This window comes from Indicator indicator, chromosome 29 (assembly GCF_027791375.1).
Source record: "Indicator indicator isolate 239-I01 chromosome 29, UM_Iind_1.1, whole genome shotgun sequence".
NCBI lineage: Eukaryota > Metazoa > Chordata > Aves > Piciformes > Indicatoridae > Indicator > Indicator indicator.
Genome location: NC_072038.1, coordinates 10,442,972 through 10,468,081, shown reverse-complemented (window position 1 = coordinate 10,468,081; position 25,110 = coordinate 10,442,972). Strand labels below are relative to the sequence as shown.

The following is a 25,110-nucleotide window of genomic DNA, read 5'->3' as shown; positions in this document are numbered from 1 at the left end:
ATATTCTTGACCCTGCCATACATTCCCCAGCACGAGGACTGCTCATTCAGGCAGATTGCTGCCAGTCCATCAATCACGACGAGAGGGCTGAAATGCCAAACTGCACCGGATGCAGTTTGGGAACAGACAGTCACTCTGCCTGGTGAAGCGTTCAGATGCTGCAAAATGACAAATTGAGTTTATTTTCACATTGTCAAACTGTGCTTTTTTCCCTGTGTTGGCACAATCGGAATCAAGTCTCCCTTAAGGGATAGTTTGGGTTTTATCCATCTGGTTTCCCTTACTTCAGTAAGTCATCAGTTCTCCCTCATTAATGTGGTGATCAACCAGGGCTTGATGGTTTCACCTCTTCTGATCACAGCATGTCTGTAAAGCCTGCATCATGGCTTGTCACTACCTGGGGGAGGAAATTCAAGGAGAGGGACATTCATGTCTCTTCAAAGTCCCTGCTGAGTTTATCACTTGAGACATGGCCATAGTCATATCTGGGGAATAAACTAGATGAACCATTCCTAGTACAATGTGTGATGCTTTGTCCCATGTATCTTCTGCCACTTCCACTTTGATACATGTACAGCCTTGAGCTGTTGCCTTCTCGTTCTTAACTTCAACTTTCAGAACCTCTTAAACTGCCATTTTTTTTTTGGTAGATTTCCAAAATATCCTCATTTCCCAGCAGGCAAGATTTGTCACACAGCAGTCCAAAACTTCAGAAACAACTCTCCAGAATGAGGACCCACCTAATCCTTGGGGATATTTGGGGCATCGTGCACAGGATGCACCCAGTGTCTTCTCCTGTAATGCAAAAAACCCTCCCGATCCAGTCAGTAGAAAAATGGCTCATAGCATTGACAGTCCTTGTGAGATCTCTTGGTGTAGCAGGAGCTTACAAGGCATCATGTAATTACCTCTCTGCATTAAATGAATTATTATCTGCTCTAACAGCAGGGAACGTCTCTAACTTGACATCTAGAACTGAACTCTTTCTTCACAAACCTTCTTTTGGCTTATTCATGTGCCAATTTTTTTTTTCCCAGAAAGAAAGAAAGAAAGAAAGTTACACTAAGAAGCAGTGATCAAGGAGCTCACTAGTTAACAGATTAGGAATATACAGGATATTTGGCCACTCCTGGAAGCTTGTAATGATTCCATATGTCTTCAATCCACAGTGATTGATCATAAGATGATGGCATTTAGAAGAATAGTTGGATATTGAAGAAGCAATAGAGAAATTTCACTCCATAAATCATCTTAATTGAAGGGAATGCTTGCAATACGTCTGTCTTCATAATGCAGTGACCTTGAGTTGGATCTGCATTCATTTTTGGAGCATGTCTCCCTCATTTCTATGCCAGCTTGTTGAGTTATACATAGAAGCTAAACCTCTAGAGATTGATCATGTACAATCAGTGATGCGGGGCTGGAACAAGGTAGATGACAACAGGGAAGCTAAAGGTTAGGAGAAAGGGTTGTCACTGCCAAACCCTGCTGCTGGCTGCATTTAGGAAATGCAAAGCAAAGGTTTCAGAAGTCATCTGCAGGATGTATTATTGGAAAAGCCACTCCAGCAGGAGAATTGAATATGGTCTAGTTGAACACTCAGGGCTAATGCCTAACCTTGGGAACAAATAGCAGAGCTGCTGGTTCGGTAGAATGGGTTCCAGCATGGAAAGATGAAAGGGACAAAAATATTTTGCAGCTGTAACAGGTGCTGGAAGGAAATAAGAAGGACTTTAGCTTGAACTTGAACTGATTTGGTTATTGCTGATTCCCAGCAGTAAGTGCAGCAGAAGGTACTGCAGCCTCAGGGCAGGGGTAGGTGCTGGCAGGCTTGGGTGCCTCGGGCTTTTGGTGCTTCCACCAAAAGGTGCCTGGGCAGCCAGGATGTTGTGTGCGTGGCTGTGGCTAGCCTCGTGTAGGAGATGGGGCAGGCTGGTCTCACTGGGGCATGCTGAGAGGGGGAGGAAAATGCTGACAGCGCTAAGGAAACATACGCTTGTGGAAGGAAGGCAAAGAGCAACGTAAAAAAAAAGGGGAAAAGGAGCATTTCAGGGCAGAGCAGGGAGGAACTGGAGGTGGTTTGCAGGGGAGGAGGAAAAGAAAGAAGCTTGGGAAAAATGTGGGAGGGAGAGAGAGCAGAGGAGGAGCCGGGAGGGGTGGGCGGTGGGTGGCCGGAGGTAAGGAGAGGGCTTAGGAGGAGAGCAGGAGCTTGGCAGATTGGTGATGCTTGCGGAGATGGAGACCAGATGGCGACCCGGGGCCTCCCCCAGCAGCTCGGCCTGCATCCACAACCCTGCCCGGCCCGGGAGTCGGTGCTCGTGGTGCTGACAGAAGGCGAGGGGATGCACAAAGCCACTGCCGGATGGAAACGGAGAGCCTGAAACTTGTCATTCTCCCAGGACCGACTTAAATTATTACAGTTAACAAATGACATAATACATAAAAATGGAGACGGCTACCAAATGGACCTGTCCAAATGAACACAGGCAGAAGAGATTGCATTTGGCTCCTGCACCTGAAACTTTTCTATTTCTTAATGCAAACTAAGCAGTGACAAAAAAAACAACAAAAAAAAAACCAAAACAAAAAAAAAACACCAAAAAACCCCAAAAACCCAAAAGAGACTGCAAAAGCAGCACGGCCTCTTTAAGCTTTAATTATTCATCAGGACTGTTTTCTTCTCTGCTGTGATTCAGACAGACACATTTAAGTGGGTTCCTCTCAGGTTTATGGAAGATGTAACCTCCTTGTTACCCCAGCTAATAAATACAACCAAGCACAATGGCCCAACAATATTTGTAGGAACAGGATTTTTTTTGATGGGGGGAAGTCTTTAGTGAATCAGAAGTGCCTTAATCTAGTCAGTTTTGAAAAGCAAAGCATATCATGCAAAATTACAATGCACTGAAGCACAGATGTATAAATATTTTATTGTCAAGATTGCTGAGTTTACTTCCAGTAGTTCAGAATTGCAGTTTACTAGGAAATGTCTCTACCTGCACTGGGGAGGGATGATGGGGGAGGGGTGGGGGGTGTGTGTAGCTGTGGGCAATCCAATCTGAGGTCTTGGAATTGTTTTTTGAGTAATGTATCTGAGAATTGCAGCCCTTATCAGCATCAAGTACATCTATCACTGTAACCAGAAATGCCTATTGTTCTGTTCTGACCTAGGATGGCATGGAAGTGTCTGGGAAGCTAGGAGGAGAAAACAGAAGGATTTTTTTCCTTTTTCTGAGAAGATTGGACAAAAGGCAGGTGCCTGGCTGAGCAGAGAGTTGTGCCACTGACTCCCTCACAGCCCTCCTTCATCAGTCCTTTATCCCTTTCTCTGCCCTTGTATAACACCATCTTGGGGACCATATTTCCTCCCAGGTTTTGAAAGCAGGAGAGGACCAGTTTGTCACCACTGTGCTGAGACCTCCTGAGAGTTACACAGCTCAGGAAGCAGGCAACGGCTCTGACCACCTGGGAATGGTGCCACGCACACAGGGAGATTTACAGCTCCTCTCCCCTTCAGACACTTCAGCTGGAGTGATGCAGAGCTGGCAGCTCCTCATTTCCAGGTATTACAAACTCTCTTCAACTTGCACGGGCTTTTTGGAGGTCCCACATGCTGAACACCCCCTCCCAGGGCAGCATCCCTGCAGTGGTCCTGGCAGACGGGCACAGGCAGCTCAAGGGCAGCTTTCCAAACCCTACTTCTCTTAACAGGGCCATGCTCTGATACTTACTCAATCTTTACAACTCAGTGAGATGCTGCCAATATATTTTTGCCAAGGAGACAAAAATACATCTCTTCTTCCTACTCCCTCAGCCTATGAAGTATCTCAGTTGTGTGCATGCATGTGTGTGTATTTGGTGTGGGGTAAAAAATAGAGTTTCTGTTAATTTATTTTCCAGTTGAAAGTCTGCCTTGTAGCCAGGGAAGCAGCATTTTCACCATGTATAAATTTGGGTAGAAAAGTCTTACTTTGTGCTGTGTAGAAATGGCAGCATGTGCAGTGGGAATTGGAAGCAAATCCTTTAGCTGCTCCATGTCCCAGCTTCTCCTCTCTAGGATGGAAGCCTGAGAGCTCATAAATAATTTGAAGATTTATGGGTCAAAGAGATCTATATTAGCAAAGTTGCCTAATAATGGACGAGAAAGAGAGGAATAATCCTCCTGAGGTGGGAACTCTCTGCTTAGAAAGTGCTTCGATATCCCCAAGGGCCAGAGAGACTGCAGGTATTTAATGTGTCAACTTGAGTTATCTTTTAATGAAGCAAGACTCTGCCACACAGCCATGGTTTGGGATTCCAGCTCCACTCTTGGAATGGTTTGGGGTACTTTCTAAGCACCTGGTACAAAAAGGAGGGATGGAAGGATTTTTTTTCCTAAGCTTCACAGCCAGTCTGCAAACTACGTGCTCCAAAAAGGTGAATTTCTTTTTCCTCCTTCCCCTCCCTTTCCCCCTAGACCTTGCATGACTTCAAGGCATCAAATGTTAATGAAAGTTTGCCAGGCTTCAAGGGCTGTGAAATGGAAGTTAAAAATCCTGCACCATAGGATGGCTCTAAAAATACTCAGTCGTGTTGAAATATCAACCAGCTTGGGCAGCTCTCCTGCACACAGAGCTATGGATGCATCAGGGCTTTCTCTCCTAAATAACTCTTGAGAGAGTTTGCCCAGTGACTGTAGATCACTCACGCTCCATAGCCTGGATTCACTGGATGATGTGCCAGCAAATACCTGCTGGAAAGTCAGGAGCTGCTGCATCTTTTAACTCCAACAGTGTCACCAGGGAACTGCCAGCATCCAGGCAGGATGCACCACTGCTCTGCTGTGCCTCCATCCAGAGCACTCAGAAACCTGATGTCCATCTCTTGGGATGAGCACAGCCCAAAACACCAGCCCCATGGGTTTGCAAAGCTGAGGTCTAATGCCACCCTGCTCACCACTGGGGTCTAGCTCCCAAGTCCTGGGCCCTTCAATGTCATTTATTGTCCAAGGAACTGGGGTTTGTAGGCTGAGTTTCTACTTTTAGGCATGGCAACACCTAAACCCCTCTGCAGCTCTGCTCCTCTGTGCTCTGGAGCGGGAGAGCTGTACTCTCATGAGACAGCAATACCTTTCTGCAGCAGCAGCTCCACATGCCTGGGGCGATCTGAGCGGATGTGTCCTGCTAGCCAGTGAATACGCAATATGTCAGGTGTACCTTCACTGACTTCTGAGGGGCTGCAGCATTCCCTTGTGCTTGAAAAGGTGGAGGGTTTGTTTTTTTTATTATTATTCTGGATTTTTGTTTTTCTGACAAACAGCACTCTCAGCAGTGGGACCCCAGGAGCTGGTTTTCCCATGTCACAGCCTCTTTTCCCCTCTCCATGAAGTGCAACACATTTCCTCCCCGTGAAGCAAATGAGGAACCTGTGCACAATGATTTGGATTGGGACTTCAAGCACAGTTTTGAATGTGGTGTCGAAGCCATTCCCATCACAGGAGAAGCCAAGGCAGGCTGTGACTCAGCTGTGCCTCTGAGTCATGCACCATGATGCTCCTGCTCTCTGGGGACAGCGCTTTGCCATTAGCCTCTATCAGCGATGAGCTACGGCTCTGCCTTGCTGCCTCGGACCGTCACAAGAGGTCTCCACCCCGAACTCTGCACCTGCTGACCTGTGGCAGAGGAGGGACAGGGGACACCGAGGGTGTGTCCCCAGCCTGACCCAAGGAGGAATGCTTGGTTCAGGTGTGTGCAGAAAGTTTCGTGTTCCCAGGCAGGGGCAGGCTGCCTGGTGCTACTCCAGTCTTGAGTAAGGACATTGCAAGTCAGGCTCAAACTGCTATTTTTGAGCAAGTCACTAGTAATAATTCATGTATGTCCAAGTTAAATTTCTGCTTAAAATTCACCCTCTGCCTTGGGAGCTGAAAACCTGGGAGATCTACAGTGGCAGATATTAATTTCATTTTGCTAAGTTCTTTCCAGCTGTTATGGGAGGCTTAGATCCTCATCCTGCATCTCTCCACGTTAAGGATCTTTTCTCATGCAAACATCTTCCAATTCTAGCCCTGGCAGGACCATCCACATGTAGAATCATTAATGTTGGAACTGACCTCTAAGATCATCAAGTCCAATCCAAGATCATCAAGTCCAACCCACCAACACCATGGCCACTAAACCATGTCTACACCACCTCACTATAACCTCTTTTCAGGTAGGTGTTGTGAAGAATCTGTAAGTTTGACTGGTCCAGATAAAGTCTTGCAGCAAACACTGAGAAACATAGTTCTTAAATGAAAGTTCACGTAGTAAACTTTCTTCTTTTAAGCATTTCTAAACAGATTTCTGAATATGGAATGAATTCATTTGATGGTATGAGCTGAGGTTTTGGAAAGCTGGAAGGTGCAGGTTTGCATGTGTCAACTGTGCAAGCAACAGCACAAAAGGAAAATGCTTTTTCATCCATATGAGCTTCTGTAAATTGTGCTCTATTCTTAGCAGAGTAAACATAACATTAAAAAGAAAAAAATCTAATAATTTAAACCTTCCAGGAAAAGAGGCAAGAGCAATGGGAAAGCTCTGAAATGATAAATGTAGGAATTTACTCTGCTGCCACTGTAGGGTTTTAAATTAGTTTTATTTTTCTTTTCTTTCTGGTTGTTGACAAGTCAGGCTGCATTGCTATGCAGTTATAATGTTTACAGATAAGAAACTCTTAAAGGTCAAAAATTCTGTTCTTACTTATTCTTGTATAAGGTAATCTTCTCGTGCTGGTAAGAACATGGAGAGATCTCATGTCACCATGGGTACCTGAATCATGCCTGTCTAACAGCAGCATTCTCTGTTCCTATCCCCTCCCTTTAAGTTTAGATGGAAAAAAAGATATCTACAAGGACAGCTTCAGGCTGTGATGCTAATGATGGGTGGAGGAAACCCTTCTAAGAACACATTCTCTGCCAGTGGTCTCTCAAACTGCACCCCATGCACACACAGTTGAGCTTATACATGACTGTGACCAGTAGGAATCTTGCTATGAATCATAGAACTGTTTCAGTTGGAAAAGACCTCTAAGATATTGAGTCCAACCATCAACCTAAGACCACCATGGCCATTCAACCATGTCCTAAAGTGCCATGTGTCCACGTTTCTTGAACAGCCCAAGTCATCAAAACTGCCACAGTTCAGATGGGGAACTTTATCCTCATGGCAGCCTTGAGCAAGGGGACTTTGATGTGCTGTAAGTTGTGTTAGACCAGCTTGAGGAAACTGGAAAACTGCTGAAATCCAGATTATGGCAGAGAAGTGAGACCAGCATCTGTCCACAGCTGATTGTGGCAGGGAAGCATGAAATGAAGGTGGGAAAAAAAAAAAAAAGACAAAAAAGAGACAACTTTAATTAGGCTTTCTCATGTTTCTACAGGTTCGGTTCAGTGCTCTTACACCTGCTGGATGTAGCTTTCCTTGACAGTTTTGTAACATCTAAAGGAAAGAAAAGAAAAGGAAGAGGGAGCAAAGTGTACAGGCCTTAATGGTCAAAGGGCTGCAGGTCTTTGTCAGCTTCTCCCCCTGCTACAGCATGAAAGTTTCTGCTCTCTGCTAAACTGTGCTTTGAGTCAGTGTGGATGGATCATGGACATGAAAGACCAGGAGCAACAGTTTCTAGAGGCTGACAGCATGGCTGTGGATCAAAACTTCTGCCTTCTGTATTGATGGGATGGAACAAAGTCTAAATTTGGGGTTTTGTGCTGAAAGTCTTTACGCAATCTTATGTTAAGGGGGGAGGAAAAAGCCCCCCCCCCCCAAACACAACAGCAAGCAATGCTCTCCAGGAAGAGGGCTCAAGCAGTGCAAGCTGCACGTTTTTCTTGCTGCAGGACTTCCTTTTTACTAAAACATTACTAATTAATGATACTTTAGAAGTCATGCAGCAGCCAGGTAAACCAGAAACCTCAGCTGGAAGGTTTGGCCCTGCAGTGTCTGGCAATGGGACAATATAGTGGAAATCAGCTAAACCAGCTTGTACACACTGCCTTGCTGTGAATTAGGACTGTTCTTCTGTTTCACTCTTGTACAATCAATTTTCAGGACAAAAGCTTTTCTTTTCCATGGTCAGGGGGAGCTTAATTCAATCTTGGGATAAATGGACAGCTAACAAGGGGCCAAACTCAGCCTAGATGTTGCTCTAGTTAATTAAGAAGAGTAGCATCAGGGCTAAATTTGGCAAGGAGTGTTGAAGTGACTGCCTTCAGAGACAGGGAAGAGAAACCCTTGCTTAGCTTATTGCATCCAGCCCTTTAAATGCAAATCAACCTGTCAACATCTGCATGCAGCCACCCAGGACAGCTGCGAAAAGGAGCTCCCAACACCCAGAAGAAGGGCTGGAAATGTTTAGTTCCAAACAGCTATTTTCTAAAATAATTTCTTGTAAATAAGAATACAAAGTGGTAAACTGAGCATCTGCTACATGAAATGGATGGAGGACAGCATGTGAAAAGAAACATATGTCAAGTATGCACTTCAGAAGCATTGACTACTTGCCTCCAAAACAGTGAATTTAAAAGTATTTGCAGCAAACACTGAGAAAAAAAAAATCACCTCTGCAACCCAAAGAAGAGCCTCAAATAATGGTACAATTTCAGCTTGCCCATACTTTGCCTTTCCTGTGGTGGAAGAGAGCAGTTTGTTGCATTTCAGCTGCTGCCTGGCTTCTTTTATTGAGGCACACATTGGGAGTGCCAAGCCCTGATGCCTTTTGTTTGGAGCAAACAATGTCCCTTTACCAGTACATTAAAAACCCAGCAAACCAAGTATTGCCAGAGCCAAATCCCACCAGATTCAGTTCGTAGCAGGGAGGATATGAGAACAGCCCTGTGCCTTTTATTAAATAGCTTCTATGCCAGCAGAAGAGAGGGTGACATCCTTACTCAGCCTGATTCAGCAATATGTACAGCGGGAACCAAGCTCCATCGCTGGAAGGGGATTGCTTGTGACCCAATCTCTGTCTTCAATACACTGCAACTCAGGGAAATTGCATTTCAGTATTTCCTTGAGTCCCTTATCCCCAGACAAAATCTCTACTGACTTAGTTGAAGCTCTTACTTACAAAACAAGTACTCTTCAGCAGGCAAGGGAAGGAGAGGTTGAATTCCAGCTCTAAAGGGGTAACTCTGCGAAACAGCCCAAAGCAGTATTTTGCTCTTGCTTTCAGTGCGGAACAAGCTCTGATGCCACTTATTTTTTTTTTTTGTGTAAGGGTAATAATCTCCCTACCAAACCCAGGACTCATGTGCTGTCAATCTGCTCAGGCTTGGCTAATTTTTTGGTTATGCAGCCACAATCTCATTGTGCAGTCATCTCCTTTGCTCCCCTTAGGAGAGGGAAACCAGGATGGACACAAGCCATCAGCAGCTTCTGTAAAACTCAATTTGCTCTGAAAATGTGGTGTAATTGAACAAAACTCATCAATTCCACCATTATAAAAGCCCATGGGTTGTGCCCACTTTTTTACTCATCTGTGGGTTTTCAGCTTGAATCAGGGCTGAGGGAATAGTAAAGATCTTTGACTCACTTGACAGCGTTGTGCTTTGTTCTATCCACCTTGGTGTATGGCAGCATCTTGCTGATGAACACAAAATGAGAAGGCAAAAAAAAATTTTCAGAAACCTGCCAGACACAACTTTTATTTTATACTTCAGAACAGAGATACTGCATCCTGGCCCTTCACAGCACCTTCCCCTCTTTGCTAAGGTTCGCTTCAATACTTTTTTCTCCCTTGATCCTGGGAACTACCATCATGGAAGCCAAGAGCTTCCATTGTAATGGTGGTGAACTGACATGGCCCAGCAGCAGAGCTGGGGTTTGAATCCCTTTGGCTTGCAGAGCAGCACACTGTGCTATTGAGTGCATGTCCACCATGGCAACAACAGTGGAGCTCCAAGAATTCAATTTCCACCATGCCCCTGGGCCTTGCCTTGACATCTTCATTGTTCTGCAGTGAAACAAATAAATAAAAATCCAAGGGAAGCATAAAGGCAGTGCAAAATATGGAACTCTATAGACTGGGGTTACCTAATGGTTAACATAAAAAAGGAGCATACCATTAAAAAAGGATGAAGATGGCTACATATTGATGCTGTATAAATATTTAAACGGATGCCTCTTGTAAGGGCAGCATTCCAAGCTACACCTAAAATAACGTGTGAGAAGGAAAATTAAAAGAATATTTCACCGTCCGGACTTGTTTAATCTGCCTTCGAAAGGCTTTTTCAGCCCAGCTACTGAACATTAGTATGGGAAAAGATATCTGACAAAAGGCATTTTTGGTGTAATTCTACCAAAGTCAGCAGAGTTAAACTGAAGATGATTTTTCTGGCCTTTTAAATAGTGTGTAATTTTCTCCATGGGTAGTTATTAAACGCTATTGAGAGAGACTGCTGCCGCTGCTGTTGGAAAGGCTTTTTGGAGAGGTCACTCTGTCCCATGTGAACAGCACCACTGAAAAACCAGAAGGTTTGTAGTTTTTACAACTTGAAGTGTCCCCGGGGGCTGTAACCACACCACACATCACTGCCTGACCCAATGCTAAGAGCACACATCTATTCTGAGTTGAGATATCCTGGCTTGACATCCACTCCTACGGTACAAGAATTCTGCCTGTAGAAATTGCTTAAAATATTGGAGGGGGCACTGCAAAAGATATCCATGTGGACATTTGGTCCCATCTCCATCAGAGAGGACATATTCCCTAAGTGCACTTTCTGAGGCTCAGCTGCTCTTTGTTGACATTTTGGGGCTGGTTAGGGTTTGTATCCCTTTCACCAGCTGTCCAAAACACTGGTTGAGGAGGACATTCCCTTCTTATTTTAGGCTCTGATTCCCATAGCCTTGTCTGCACAAGGAGCAACTTGAAGGGTGCAAAAATGCCCAATCAAGTACCTACTGCATGTGCCCAAGACGTGCCAGACATCTTCAGGCTAAATAAGTCTTGCACTAAAAGGTTCCTATTTTTTGTTAGCCTTGGCAAGGTTAGTGGCTGGGAAGGCACCATTGCTGTCAGCAGCTGTCCAAAGGCACATCAAGGATCTGGATCTCACATGGAGCATTGAGATAGGTACCCAAATTGCATAGATGGGCAGGAGCCAAGGTGTAGCACAGCATTAACCTTCTGGAAGTTGAGGCAGGCAGGTCCCCACCCAGCACACACATTTCCAGAGTTGCTCTTTCAAGGCATCTGGTTGGGTTTTTGTCCTGCCTACACAGGGAGCTCAGCTGTCAAGCCGAGGACCCTGCCCTGTCCTGCAGAAATCAGAAGCCGAGTTCTTAAGGCAATGCAGCAACATAAATCATGCACAAATCAAGACAAACCTTGACTTCAGCAGGGGCCAAACCTAGAGAACTATTTACCCATTTTACAAAAGGCCTAACTAGAAAGCCTCGTGGGAGGAAAACGGGAACACATGAGACCTCATCATTTATATATGCATTAACATCCCACTGGTGAAATTAAGATGCAAAATAGTATCTCTAAACAAAACTGCAAAGCTCTGTCCCTTGAGAGAGCTAAAAATTAAACGGGCAAAGCACATACCAGAGGATCTGTTCTTACCCTTGCAGGACTTTGGGCTAGATCCTAGGTATTTTCTCTCTCATACAGCTACAATGCCGAGCTCCAAGAAAGGATTTGTCTGTGCAGTACAGTGAAGCTCAGCAATAATTACCCATTGTGCTATGTGATGAGCCATCCTTTTGGTTCTTCAGTAACCCATGCACCTGGACTTTTAACTAAAAACCAAATAATATGCACAGAAAACATTTTTTATGTAAGAGGAGGTGAACATCACTAAAAATCAGAGAGCCTTTGTACGGCATGCCAAACTGCTGAAGCGAAAAAATGTCTTCAGTGAAAGGGCTCAGATGTGAGCATGTTTCAGTGCACAGCTCCAGGAAAAAACTCTGATAATAAATGTGAGCTTGTTATCGTTGCTTTTCAGCGGGAAGTAAAGCCGGAAGCAGGGTCGTGCCGGCTAATTGAAGCTTACATTTTCATTCAAGCACTGCATTTTAATTATAAACTGGTGACACAAGTGTCACTTAGTTCTTATCCTGTTTTAAGTGTGCACACGTAGGGAAAAAAATAAAAATAATTTTAAAAAATTCAGTTATTAATTTATTCTTGTGATCATGTTCATTAGCCTCCATTATGTCTACCAGGCACGTGTCTAATGACATGTTTGACAGACACTAATTCTTCTGCCTCTTTTCAAACAGGGCTTGCACATGCAGTTGAGGAGGAGCTCAGTGCCAGTTGGCCACTGAAACAGGTGCACATCAATGCTAGAAAATCAGCATTAGGAACTCTGTGCCCATATTCTGGCCAGCTGCAACCACTTGCTTGGCCCTCCCGTGGCAGAGCAGTCATGCCAGAAAAGGGGATAACCTGTGGGAGTACCTGATGCCTGGAGATACTGATGGCAAGGTCCTGACTGCCCAGGTCTGGCCCTGATCCTGAACCATTTGCCCTTAGTCCAGCTTCTGTGTGTGACCCTGTGAGGTCTGGCGTATTGGCTCTTAGTGCAGCCAAAACCCTGGGTAAGACTTAGAATTCAGGTGGAAAATTTCTGGCCTGTTTTCCCCTCTCTGTGGGGTTTGGCTGCTGTGTCCAAAGAGCGCTTGCAGCTAGAATGCTCCCACTTATATACAGAAATTAAAATAAGATGAGGAAAAAAGGTCACTGGGAATTGGCTACCGAGAGACACAAAGTAAGTCATTAAAAAATCAGACCAGGAGCACAAGTGAAAACAAGGGGAATATCCTTAGAAAGCAAGTTAGGAGGGCAAACCTTTTTCAAAGGCATTGGTTGGAAGGGGGTAGCTATTTTTTCTCTCTTTAATATGCTACCACCCTATAAAGAGGATTCTATTTTAATAAGCACTACCATAGCAGGACATTGCAAAGGAATTGTTCAAATGGCTATAATTAGAAGTGATCCTGTGAATGCAGCCCCAGCATTGTTCCTAAATACTACATGCTTTATTTCAGGTTTTGCATCTTTTAAGGATGCCAAAGCATCTCCGAACCCGCCTGTGTTTGCCAGCGCTAAAGGCAAGGACAAGAGAACAGCAAAACGTGCACAGCACAGGAGAAATGCTCACCAAGCTCTGAAGCAATCCTTCTCTCTACTGAGGAGAACACCACAGGATGTTTAAGTTCTTGATTAGCAGATAGTGGCATCACTTCAGATAAAACCGTGTAAATAACTCAAAAAACAAAATCCTGTTGACTCACAACGCAACACCAGCTTCAAAGACAAACCTTCACTGGAAAGACAGAGTTCCTAAGCCAGAGCCTTTGAAAAGACTGCTCACCATCTCAGAGCATCTTTTGTCGAGAGACAAAAATGTGTTTTCGCAGTGGGCAGAGCTGGGGGAACGTGGACCTGCTCTGATCCAAACGCAGGGTGGGCAGATCCAAGCAGTGCGAAGCCTGAGCCAAGAAACTCAGCCTCTTGCCAGGTTTATTGGCTCGGGTTCAGCACATGCATAAATGTAGAGGGGCTCTTGGACTGGGGCCATCTGCATCCTACTGGTCTGTCTGGAAATGGTTGATCTGCCTGCAATGAGACACTGGTCAACCCCAAATTGCCATAATGGGGAGTAACTGATGCTCTGCTGCCTGCTGGCAGGAGGCTGAGGATGAGCACCCAACTGGTCAAGGTTGGCATCCCTGCTTTTACTAAGCCATTTCCAAACTGTTACTCAACTCCCTGATTTATTAATTGGTATTTCATCATGTCTAGGAAAGCTCTGCTTGACAGTGACATTTTCCAACAGTTCTCCTAATAAAATCCAGTTGAAATCATTAACAATGCTGATAAGCTCTAATTATACAGAATAAATTGCTGTCGGCTGGTTGTATGTCAGGTGGCATGGCAGAACCAGGGGATATTTGGGAGGAAACATGAAGAGTCTGAGGCTCTTCCTCTGCACCCAGCACTGGGAACCAATTTCCAATGCAAGAACTTGCCCGAGTTTCAGGCAAAACTGCCAAGCTGGCAGTTCAGAGTTGCCAACAAATAACTCCTTTGCCACCAGCAGAGGTATATCTGGAATACAACAATCCATTTAGGGTTATTTACTCCACCAGCTCAAGTAATAGAGCTCTGTTGAGTGAATCAAAGGCTTCAACCCTGTAGTGATCCATGTGGATAAAAATGTGATGCGACATAACTCAAGTTGCTGTTTCATCAGCTTGCTAAAGCAAACTAACATGCAAAGAAACCAACTCCAGCCAGTTTGGCATTAAAATGTACATGCAAGTATGTAAAGGAGCATTGCTACGGTTTACCTGTGTTTAGAAGCTCCACTGGACAAAGATGATTAAAGCCCACTATTGAATTAGTGAGTCATATGAAGGGATGTGACTAACTTTCATATCTGGCTACCTCTGAAAACTCAGTCTAAACAGTCACAAGGTCTTCCCACGTTAAGAATTTGCTTGCAATGAATGCTGGGGGCTGAGCTTTGAAAACAAACCAAATCCAACAGCATGACAATCCTTGCAATGAAATTATGCAGAGCCTTGCTAATGGCCAGCACTGATACCCAGTGAGCCATGAGATAGGTATGCTCAGCTCTAAGGTAGGGATATACAATAAGTTGCACTTTAGATTTGATCGTATTTAGGCAACGTACCTCTGGCAAGATCCTATTTCAAGTCATAATTGCGATATGTCATGGTTCCTTTTCAATGCCTTGCAGCAACAATAGACAAACTGTGCCCCTGGGAGGCAAGGAAGATGCAATAACAATCCTAACATTATTGAATGCTATATATTTGGACAGGAGAAAACATTCAGTCATCCATATTCCACTTAAAACGGCTTTATTTAAAATGTATAAATGGGAGAAAACTGATCTGAAACCTCCAGTAGAGAATTGGCAGTGACTTAAAAGTGGTTATGAACTAAATCTGAAAAAGAAAAAAAACAACCCACACCAAACAACCCTAAACACTGGCAGCTAAAGGAGGGTGATAATTCCTCCCTGAACTGGGTACCTCTCCCACTCAAACAGGGGACTTGTGTCACTTCTCAATGTCTTTGCAATATTTGGCACTGGCCAGCTAATGGGCCTGGCTAAATGAGCAGCATTCAAAGGGCATAACTAAGTGGCACAATTCCAAAACAGCAATTAAAAGGCGGAATGCTTGAAAAAAAGAACAATAAAAGAGGTTAACTCATATCAGAGCTTGGCAAGCTGCAGAGGAAATACTGTAATTCCACAACACCCTCTCCCAGTACCCTTCTCTCCATATCATGATCACAGGTTTATGGTCTAGATTCAATTCTCTGCATGGAATGTGTGGCAAAAATAAAAGGGGCTCAGTTCTATTGAAGAAGACCTTAACAATGCTGTTTGTAAGCAGGAGGCTGGATGAACACATGGGAAACGAAGTACAACAGGGAGAGAAAAGAGAACCCAAACCTCATACCTTTTGATAAGTCTATGATTATGACTTTGTGCATAATCATAGGATGCACACAGATGCTCAAGAGTGAGGAAGAGAAATTACAAATCTTCAGTTCCTACCTGGGGCAGCAGCTACCAGCTTTCTAAAGAAAGACTCTTGCACCATCATTGGAAAGCTAATTTAGAATGAACCTTTTAAGCTGAAGCAAAGTTAGAGCATTTCAGCAAGGAGAGGCCAAAAGAGAATGAGAACAAAGATGTTAAGACAACAGGATGCCAGAAGGAGAAGGAGAAAGAGGGGCTGGATGATCTGCCAGGCCACATCAAGAACTGCTCCAACGCTTTCACTGCATGTGACCCACAGCATACAACTGGCAAAAATGCCTCTGGATTAGAAGGGAAATCTAGCTAAAGTCTGTCTAGGCTGGGCTCTCCATCCTGCAGGCAGCTTGCCCTGAGGCTTGCTATTTTGAGATATTAAAGAGGCCACTTATCATTAGTATTATAATAAATCTCAGCATAGAGCAAATCACTGTCTCAAATGTTGTTGTGCTCCCCAGCACCTCTGTGTGCCCTCAAAATAGCCAAAAAACACTGCAAGAAAAAATATGAGCCAAAGTCCACAAAAAGCAACCTTCCACTGCAAAATTTTGAAGGTAAAATTACCTGATGTGCTTTGGGAGTGCAGAGAAACAACTGAAGGAAGCAACTATCTGGCATTAGAAGGAGAACAAAATATATTTTAACTTCAGTGATGAAATAGGTTGAAGAAGAGAGAGACTTTAGGGCGAGGTAGAAAATAGTGAGGAGCCTTGCTCAGCACTGGAGATGCTTACCAAAAACATCCTTTTGTTCTGAAGACATAAATGTGTATCAGGCTCTCAGACATATGGGCAGTTGTGCATTTATCCTGTTTATTTTACTTCTCCTGTGCATCCTGCCTTGCCATCTGTTTGGTAAGAATTTGGATGCTGAACCATAAGTCTGCAACATAATAAATACCAGTAAACAGAAATCTCAAAGATAAGGGCAAAGCAATGCTTGGGAGCAGGACCAGGTTTTCAGTTTGATAGAATGATTTATTTCCCAAGATGAGTCTTGGCTCAGGAAAGAAGGACCACAGCAGGAAAAGATCCAATTGAAGGGACAGATCTACAATCCCTCCTCTTACATGGGCTTCATATTGGCATAATTCCACTGCCTTCCTAGAAAGCAGTTAAATTTATGTAGGTGGAGAATCAGCCTTAATCCTGTCCCTCAAGGAAGACATGCTGAAACACAAAATATTGCATGTATAAAACATAAATTGCAAGCAAAAGTGCTTCAGACTGAGTTAGTGTTCATGCACCTTCTCTCAGCTGGGCAGTCCTACAGCCATGTCCCAGTTTCTCCACATCTTCTTTTCCCTTTTATTGTTGGTCCAACAGGGAGATGGGTGGGAAGGAAGCAGAGTTATCCCTCCTAGGCAGGGGCAGAAAGAAAGTAACTGGTCCCAAATCAGGTAGGAAACTGAGCAAAGCCCAGACCCACAAGCCCATCATCTATTCTCCTCCTCCTCCCTCTCCATTTCCAGCTTGGGGATACAGAAATTACTGCTCAGCTCTTTGAAACACAAACACCAACTAAATATCTGGGTGCTGAGAGATATCAACAACAGATTTCAGATTACACTCCACACCCAACTACTCCTACCTCCTCAGAAGAATTAAAAATGAGATGAAACCTGCTTTTCTCTGTTTCTGTAAAGAAAAATTTCTTTCCTGAGAGAGTGGTCAGGCATTGGAACAGGCTGCCTACAGAAGTGGTGGAGTCACCATCCTTGGAGGAGTTAAACAAACATGTAGATGTGACACTTTGGGACATAGTTGTTTAGTGATCTCAAAGGACTTTCCCAACCTTAATGATTTGATCATTCAGGGAATATCCTAATGCACAGAAAGTCTTTGAGTTCTAAGCTTTGCATTGGGCTATCTGATCTGCTGAGAGCCACAGAGGAAAAACCAAAGCTTGGTGTAGCCTGATAGCTCCCTACTGGCTATATAGGAGATCGAGTTTAAGACAGCAATGAATTCATTAAGCAACATATATTCAGTCAATTAGCTTCAGATCCTTGTTTCACAGAGCATCTCAGGAAGAATGGAGGTTTTGTTACATCAATACAGTCATTTGAGACCCTCTGTTAGAAATGTTCAAAGAGGCACATTTAGGAGATCTGTGCTTTTATTTGAAGAGAGAACAGATAATGCCTTAACCCATCTTCTGCTGACAGCTCTCCCAGCACAAAACTGCTCAGCATTTCAGCATTTTCAAATATATTACACTATGGACCATATATCAAAGAGATTGAACTCTGCATCCCTCAAGATTGCTCCAAATTCAGAAACTCTCTAGCAAATGGAATGCTGGTTCAAAAGAAAAATAAACCTAAAAAGGCTGTCAGAAATCACTCCATCAACTGCTGGCAAAACCGTGCTGCCTCCAACACTGTTGCAAAGGTGATGTTGGAGCTCTAAGAAATGCTTTAAAAACCAATGAGTGCAGCACAGGCAGTTCCTCACCAGCCTGTGTTTTACCAAGGAAACAGAGATGGGATGAGCAGGATGTATGGAAGGAAAGAACGAAAAACATGGGCTGGCTCTCAGAAAAGTCCTCCTGCAACATGTTTGTTTTGAAAGATTCAAAGTGGATGGGTTTTGTCTTTTTCAGATGAATGTTTGCTCTTCATAAAGCATGTACAAAATACGTGCAGATTGTCCTAGAAACAGGCTGTGGCACACACAGGGTAAGCTTTCACAGCTGAGACGCCCATTTGTGCATTCTCCATGTGCAGTTGCCTTCTTTTGTAGTGTGATTGTAGGCTCACAAGCCTGCAAAGACTGAGAGGACCAAGCATCTCTTCATGTGCCTGTGGATAGAACCTCCCAGGCAGGTCATGCCTGATATTAAAGTGATATTTGCTCTTCAACAAACAACTGCACTTGAATATAAACATGCACAGTGCTCAGTTTATCGTGCATGGTGGTGGTGCTAGGACTCCATAGCTCTGCTCTGAGGATACTAACGAACATTCATCCGTTTGGGATGAGCCATGGATTTGCAGTGTTGATGGACGGCAGCCTGCCTTTATTTGCTTGCCTCAAACATTTGTATAAGCATTTTTATTTTGTTTTCAAGAGTATCCATGGAAGCGGCGCATGCGCCTGCTGCTGCTCCCGCTCCCATGTTTGTGTGCATTCATCCAAGCCGGAAGACCTGCAAATAATTGTGCAAATGGGGTGGAGGGGGAGGCTGTGCAAGTTTTCAAGTCATAAATGATTTACTCAATCCTTCCTCCCAATTAGAAACCTTCCAGCCGCCCAGTCAGGAAGGACACCTGGGTCCACGTGAATTAAATAACCAACTGCACCACTTGAAAAGTAAATGGCAAACAGGGAATACAAAGAGCAGTAGGCACAATGGGTTCAAAGAGCTTCATATGCTGAAGTGTTTAATAAAATACTCTTTGAATAAATTTTAATTACAAGTACAGTACTTGATTTCATATCTTGATGTCACAAAGCCTGCACAGCTCTCTGTTGTGAGCTGTCCTATTAACTTCAGCATGATTGTTCACCAAGATAAGCAGTTTCAGTGGGTAAAGTGGTGTTTTTAGAATCTTCTCTCTCTTTTTTTTTTTCTCCTAGGCAGCTATTTTAATAACAGATCCTTCTTGTGAGTAAGACTGTGGCAGGTTTACATTGCTGTGCTGCACATTTACCACAGGCATAGGGGCTGCTCGAAAATGATGGTGGCTTAATCTCTCTTCCTCAGGCTAGCTGGACCACGACACTATTATTTGTAAGACACAGCATCTGCTGTGTTTGCAAGACTCTGCTCTGCACCATCTTGACAGGGACTCACAGCTTGTGACAACTACCATAGCTCAAGCGTGGGCGCGGGACACAACGGCAGCCACTTGGAATGAGGCTGATTTGCTCTTATTATTAATTGGTGGGTGGAGATGCAGATTTCAGGTGTGGAGGGATGGCTGCATGGGGTATTCATCAGGAACTTCATGCTCCAATGACAGTTTAACTTTAGCTGTCAAAGCTGCAGTTGCTATGGGTGCTGTGGTCCCACAAAACCAAACCCCTGCTTTACCAGGGAGCCCCTGGGACATTTCACCACGGAGGCTCAGTCGAGCCACATCCACTTCTGCTACACATTCACATCAAGAATTCCTTCAAACAGTTTCCTACCTGCAGCAATTACCTTTGGTAGAAGTTTCAAAAAACCATGCAGAAAAATACTGCTATTATTTAAAATCCACTCAATGAGCCTCCTACCTCCACCTCTGACAAACAGCTAGAAGAACAAAATTGGGATTATACAGGCGAGAGCTTGACTGATGTATCATTAACACTCCTTCTTGAGTGACTAAGCTCCATAGTAGTATCAACTACTAGAACTGAAACATGATTTCATCCCCAAGACAACTGCAGCTCCAAACAAAGACGATATGCTGGATGCCTAAACTGTATGGCTCCAGCCACCATTAGGATGCTAATTTCTTGTAAAATGTTGTCTCAAGGATGAAAAGCAGGAAAGCATTGAGGAACCCCTCATGACTTGAGGAGGAAGTTATTCTTTTCCATTCTGTGTCAATGATTTTGTTTGGAATTTGGGGATTCTGAGGAAGTGATCCTTCAAAATCCAGCATACAGGTTGTTTGATGGATATACTTGATCAAACCTTCTAAGGGAAAATCTTGACTGGCCTGATGTTGGCTCTGTGGGGTGCTTTATTCATGGCAAATGTTTAAGGCATTTTTCAGCTTCTGCACATCACATCTCAGATTTGTCCTTTTGAGATGAGTGGAATGGTGCTTAGGACCATTAAAATAAATCCAGTAGATTTTTAGAATTATTAGTCCAAGCCAAAAAAATAGTCCTAAAAATAGGTTCAAAGCTGGACCATTTAGTAACGTATAAAAATCCATAACTGGAATTATTTTCTCACCGTGTATCTCCTTGGAGTCACAACTACGATGTACGTTTTAGTACCAGACCCACTCGCTCTGAAGGAGTGATGCTCTGAAACAGGCAAGGTGGCGTGGTTTTAAACCAGCTTCTAGAGATAGTTTCATAATTTTTACGAGACAGAGGAACCTTTCCATGTTGAAATCAAAGTCCCACAATATGGTTTAAACCATGAATATTTTAACGTCTCTATACATTTTATCCTACAGAGACAGAACATACTGAAAATGTAGGAGAGAATGCAGTCACTGTTCCTCGTATCTGTGAACAGATGACAGCTTTCCCAAAGTGTCCATTCTTAGCACATATTTGACAACTTTCAAACTTGTAACTTTGTAATTTGATTATTTGAATTTTGAGCAGAAGAGCTCAATTGCCCTTGGATAGATGGGTCCCACAAAATGCTTTTTTTTGTTCCCTGAACTGATGAAGCTTCAAGGTTCACCCGCACACAGCTGCTGGGTGCAATGTCCCCACGGGTACCCTTGCGAACCAAATGTGCTCAGGATGACATGGGCACTGCCCCAGTGATGCACCAACACTGGGCACCAACCACTGTAACTGAGCACTGTTTGCATTGCTGCTCATCTCTCACGACTTCACTGCCTTCTGTTTTTTAGTCAAGTTCTGTCTTGAGCCCAGGTAAGTAAAGGCAAAAATTCCACCAGTTTCAGTCCAAGCTGCACTTCATTCCTATGAATGAGATTCCTGCAAGATCACACAGAAATCCTGACTTTGGAAAACTCTGGGATTTCTACCAGAGATGACAGGCCTGGTCTAGCAGGGCAAGCTCAGCAACTCCCACGAGATGCAAACTTATTCTCCACGGAAAACAGAGACTGAAGACACTAGAACAAGCTCAGCGAAGATGACACAATTTGGTTCAAGGGGAGGATGCTCGGCATCTCTCCAGCAGACTCAGGATCTCTCAGATGCAAGCCCTCCTTTTCCAGGTGTCATAAAAGCCTGTATTGAGAGTTAGATTTCCTCCAGGAGTCGTAAAGCCAAGCATCATTATTACCCATAAACCTTTACATCTCAGTAATTCTTTTTCTCTTTATTGTCTAAACAGATTTTCTTCTCCTACAGCTACTCTAGGCATGCATACGATTACTAGGGAGCAAAACTGGTATTTTAAGAGAGAAACGATGTTACGCTGCAGCTTTAAATCGCTAGCAGGAGAAGATGAGAACAGACATGAGGATGAGACGCTTCTACCATGCCACAGCCTTTTCCAGGGAGAAAAAAAAAAACCCTTCAGAACACAGCTGCTAGCCTGAACCTGGGCTGAGCCGTCTGTCAGTTAGAATAACACGGGAAACCAGACAGGTAAAGTTCATGTGTGCTAAGTTGCGCTGATAGAATCAGGCGCGCTGAAGCCGATGTGCCAAGCGCATTACTGTTGGGGAGAAAGACTCCAACGTACCCTCAAGCCCTGAGAGCCACAGAGCGGCTCAGCAAAAGCCAACAGCTTTCCTCCCCTCTCTCCCTTTTTCCCAGCACCACCGAGGCTCTGTTCATATGGAAGGCATAAAGGCAGAAGGTGAGGGGCTTCAGAGCCCACGGTCAGCAGCGTGTGTCCCTTTCCTGGGGAACCGCTGGTTTCCCACGGCCGGAACTCCGCGCGCTCGGCAGACAGATGTTGCTTCCCATCTGGGCTTTCCGAGCTGCTATGCCAAATCCTCTCAACACCCATGTGCTTCTTTGTCCCGGTAGTTACCCGCCGCGCCTTCGCTACAACTCCATTTTCAGAGAAGCAGCCACATGTTTGGCCTCTGCGGGGAACTAGGGTGTCCTGCCCCCCATGCCAGCCCTAACCCACACATCCTTTATCTGTTGGTGTTACCTAGCCAAACCCTTGGGCTGTATTAAGTGACCCTGAGTCCACTGAGGCACCTGAACACTAGCAACAGCATCTTCAACCAGGTTCCCCATGTCTCTGTCTGAGGGCAGACGGAGAGGAACTTGGGTTTCCACCGTCCTGCCCGAGAGCTGTGGCTGAGCCCCAAATCCCCTGAGGCCACAGCCCCGGGGGTCCCCAGCCCCAAAGCCTGCAGAGTTTAGGCGCTCCCCAAAGCACCAAAAAGCCGCGAACCCACCAGGACGCCCCCAAAGCACTAAACCCCCGAGGTGGGGATGGGTCTCAGAGTGAGGTCGCCCCCCTGGCCATAACTCCCCCGGGCAGAGCTCCGCATCCCGCCGCCCGGTTCCCATGGCAATCTCGGAGATGCCGGTTGCCAGGGTAACGCCATCCTCCTCCTCCTCCTCGGCCGTGTCCGAGGCAGCAGCTCCGGCTGCGCTTGGGCTTTGCCCGGCAGCTCCGAGCGCGCAGCCGGTTCTGTCCCCCCGGGAAGTTGCTTCCCCGCCCCCGGCGCTGCTCGACTTTCCCCCCATTCCCGGTACCTTCGAGGCAGCAAATCCTCCAGAGCCCCGAGTGCGTGAGGTCGCCCCGAGCCCGCCGCGGCGGCCCCTGCGCCTCGTCCGTCGTGATGTTGGTGCCGTTGCAGATGTGGGCGCTGGAGTAGAGCCAGTAATCGGTACCGATGGCGATGGCCATGAGGCTGAAGGCGGCGAAAGCTCCCACCGTGGTCAGCAGCATCTGGACGCCACGGTCACACCACACCATGGTGCTTCATAGTCCCCGCACGGGCGCGGGGGGCCGCACGACACCGCCCGGCAGCCGCCGCCGCCCGCGGGAGGCAGCCGAGTCACGGGGCGGGGGGCGGAGGCGGCAGCGGGGCGGTGGGCGGAGGAGGGGTGTGGGGGGGGGTAGTGGGAGCCGTTCGCCGCCGCCGCCACGGGGCCGGGCTCCGCCGACAGCCGCGCCCCGCCGCCCCGCCCCGGCTGCCGGAGGGAGGGACCACGCGGGTGCGGACCCCCGAGGAGGTGGGCAGAGCCGCCGGACCCACGATGTGCTGCTGGCCTCCCGACACGGTTTACAGCTCCGGTCCATACACCCCAGTTCTGAGCTCCCAGCCCCCGGTCTGCGGAACCCGATCCACAGCCCCCAGCCTCCAGCTTGCAGCACCGAGTTGATAGCCCCCGGTCTGCAGTCCCCCGCGGAGCTCTGGCAATACCTTGTTCCTTTGCTCTCACCGGGCTCAGATGGCAGCAGGAGCACGATGCCACCACTGAAGTGGCAACTTCGTGGGATGACGTTAGGAGCATTGTGTGAGTCAGCTCTCGACCCCTGCACATGCCAGAGACCGGCTCCAATTTGTCCAGAGAGCAGGAAGGTGCTGCCCACCATATGGGTGGAAAGCTCTGCACCCTCACTGCTTTGTCTCAGGTGGGTTACACACACCTTCCTCCAGCTGCACAGGCTGCCCTGGAGATCAGTGGAAAAACGAGGCCAAAGACAGTGGGGGCAAAGTGTAGCACTCCTAAGGAGATCCCAAAGCCCCAAATTGTCAGGAAGCTGCAGCAAAGCAAATGTGTGTGTGGGTTTAGCCATGATTTTCTCCTGCGGCCTCGCTCTGCCATTAGTTACGCAAGGAGGTTGTATTTGGGTTGCTGGTTTCTTCCTGGTTGGAAGAGGATGGAGAGAATCCAGCACCCGAAAATATTTTCCTTTGGAAAACCAAGGGGAGAAATATCTACAGCATTTTTTTAATCGTGTTTTTCTGCCTTCCACCCTTGACTCTCATCACCACAAGCTGACAAGTCGGTCCTGCCTCCACCTCATCCAAGTGACAAGCCAGATGAATGGGAAGCCTTCCTGATCAGCTAATGCATTTGTGTGGAGGGAACGTGGCAGCACACCAGTTTTATGTATATGAATTAGGGAGTGGGAGGACAAGAGCTACAAACCTCGAGAAATACAGCGCTCTTCCCAAGCTGTGCGTGGATGGCTGCAGGTGCTTGTGTGACTCCACCGCTCAGCATACCAACGCAGAGATGCTGCTCAGCTGCTCGTCCTTTTCATGAAGGCTGGGGAAGGAAAAAAGCAAATACCAATTAAAAGCTGGTCTTTGTTTCACAGAGACCTCGCCAATTGCTCAGACGTGAAGCCTGCAAGCACAGAAGAGCTCCAAAGTGAGGTGCTTGGTTCAAGCACGTAAATTATGCTTTTCAGTTGTGCTTTGCAGGTCTATCGACGCCTTTGCAAAATCACTTCCCAAATGAATGTCTCCATTAAGGATGGAAGAATGGAATCAGGTAAACTCAAAAGCAGAGTGAAGCCTCTTTCAGAAAAACTGGATCGAGCATTTAAGTTTAATGAGGTTCAACAAACTTCTCATTTAAAATATGTGTTTGTTCCTCTGGGCTTTGGGGATTTGGACAGAGTGGGAAAATGAGATACTGAAACAGCAGGAGAGAAGCTATTTCTATAGCTTTTTAAACCCATTGAGCCTTAATTAATATTATTTATTTGTATTACTGTATTGCCTGAGAGAGCTGTTTGTGGCAGGCTCTCCACAGCATGGAGAAGAGGAAGGGCTAGAGCCAGGGCAGGGCTCCGACTCTGGACTGAAAAAACCTTCTCAAGTCCTCCTAGTTTAGACACCCATCGAGAGACAGGATTAATGGTCGTTGCTCTGGTGGGGTCTCAGCAGCCTTCAACAACAAAAAGGGGACACACAGCTGCAGGAGTTTCCACAGGCTTGGAGCCACCAGCCCTGCAGCAGCCCTCCCATGTGGTCCTATTGA

General features: G+C 45.7%; 1 protein-coding gene across 1 annotated transcript in view; it reads right to left on the bottom strand.

Moving 5' to 3' along the window:
* Positions 1 to 23,086, bottom strand: part of CACNG4 (calcium voltage-gated channel auxiliary subunit gamma 4) — a 39,122-nt gene extending 16,036 nt beyond the window's left edge. The window contains exon 1 of the mRNA XM_054393898.1: positions 22,864 to 23,086. Within this exon, the coding sequence (XP_054249873.1) occupies positions 22,864 to 23,086 (223 nt within the window). The remainder of the gene's footprint in view (positions 1 to 22,863) is intronic.
* Between the last annotated feature and the right edge of the window lie 2,024 nt (positions 23,087 to 25,110).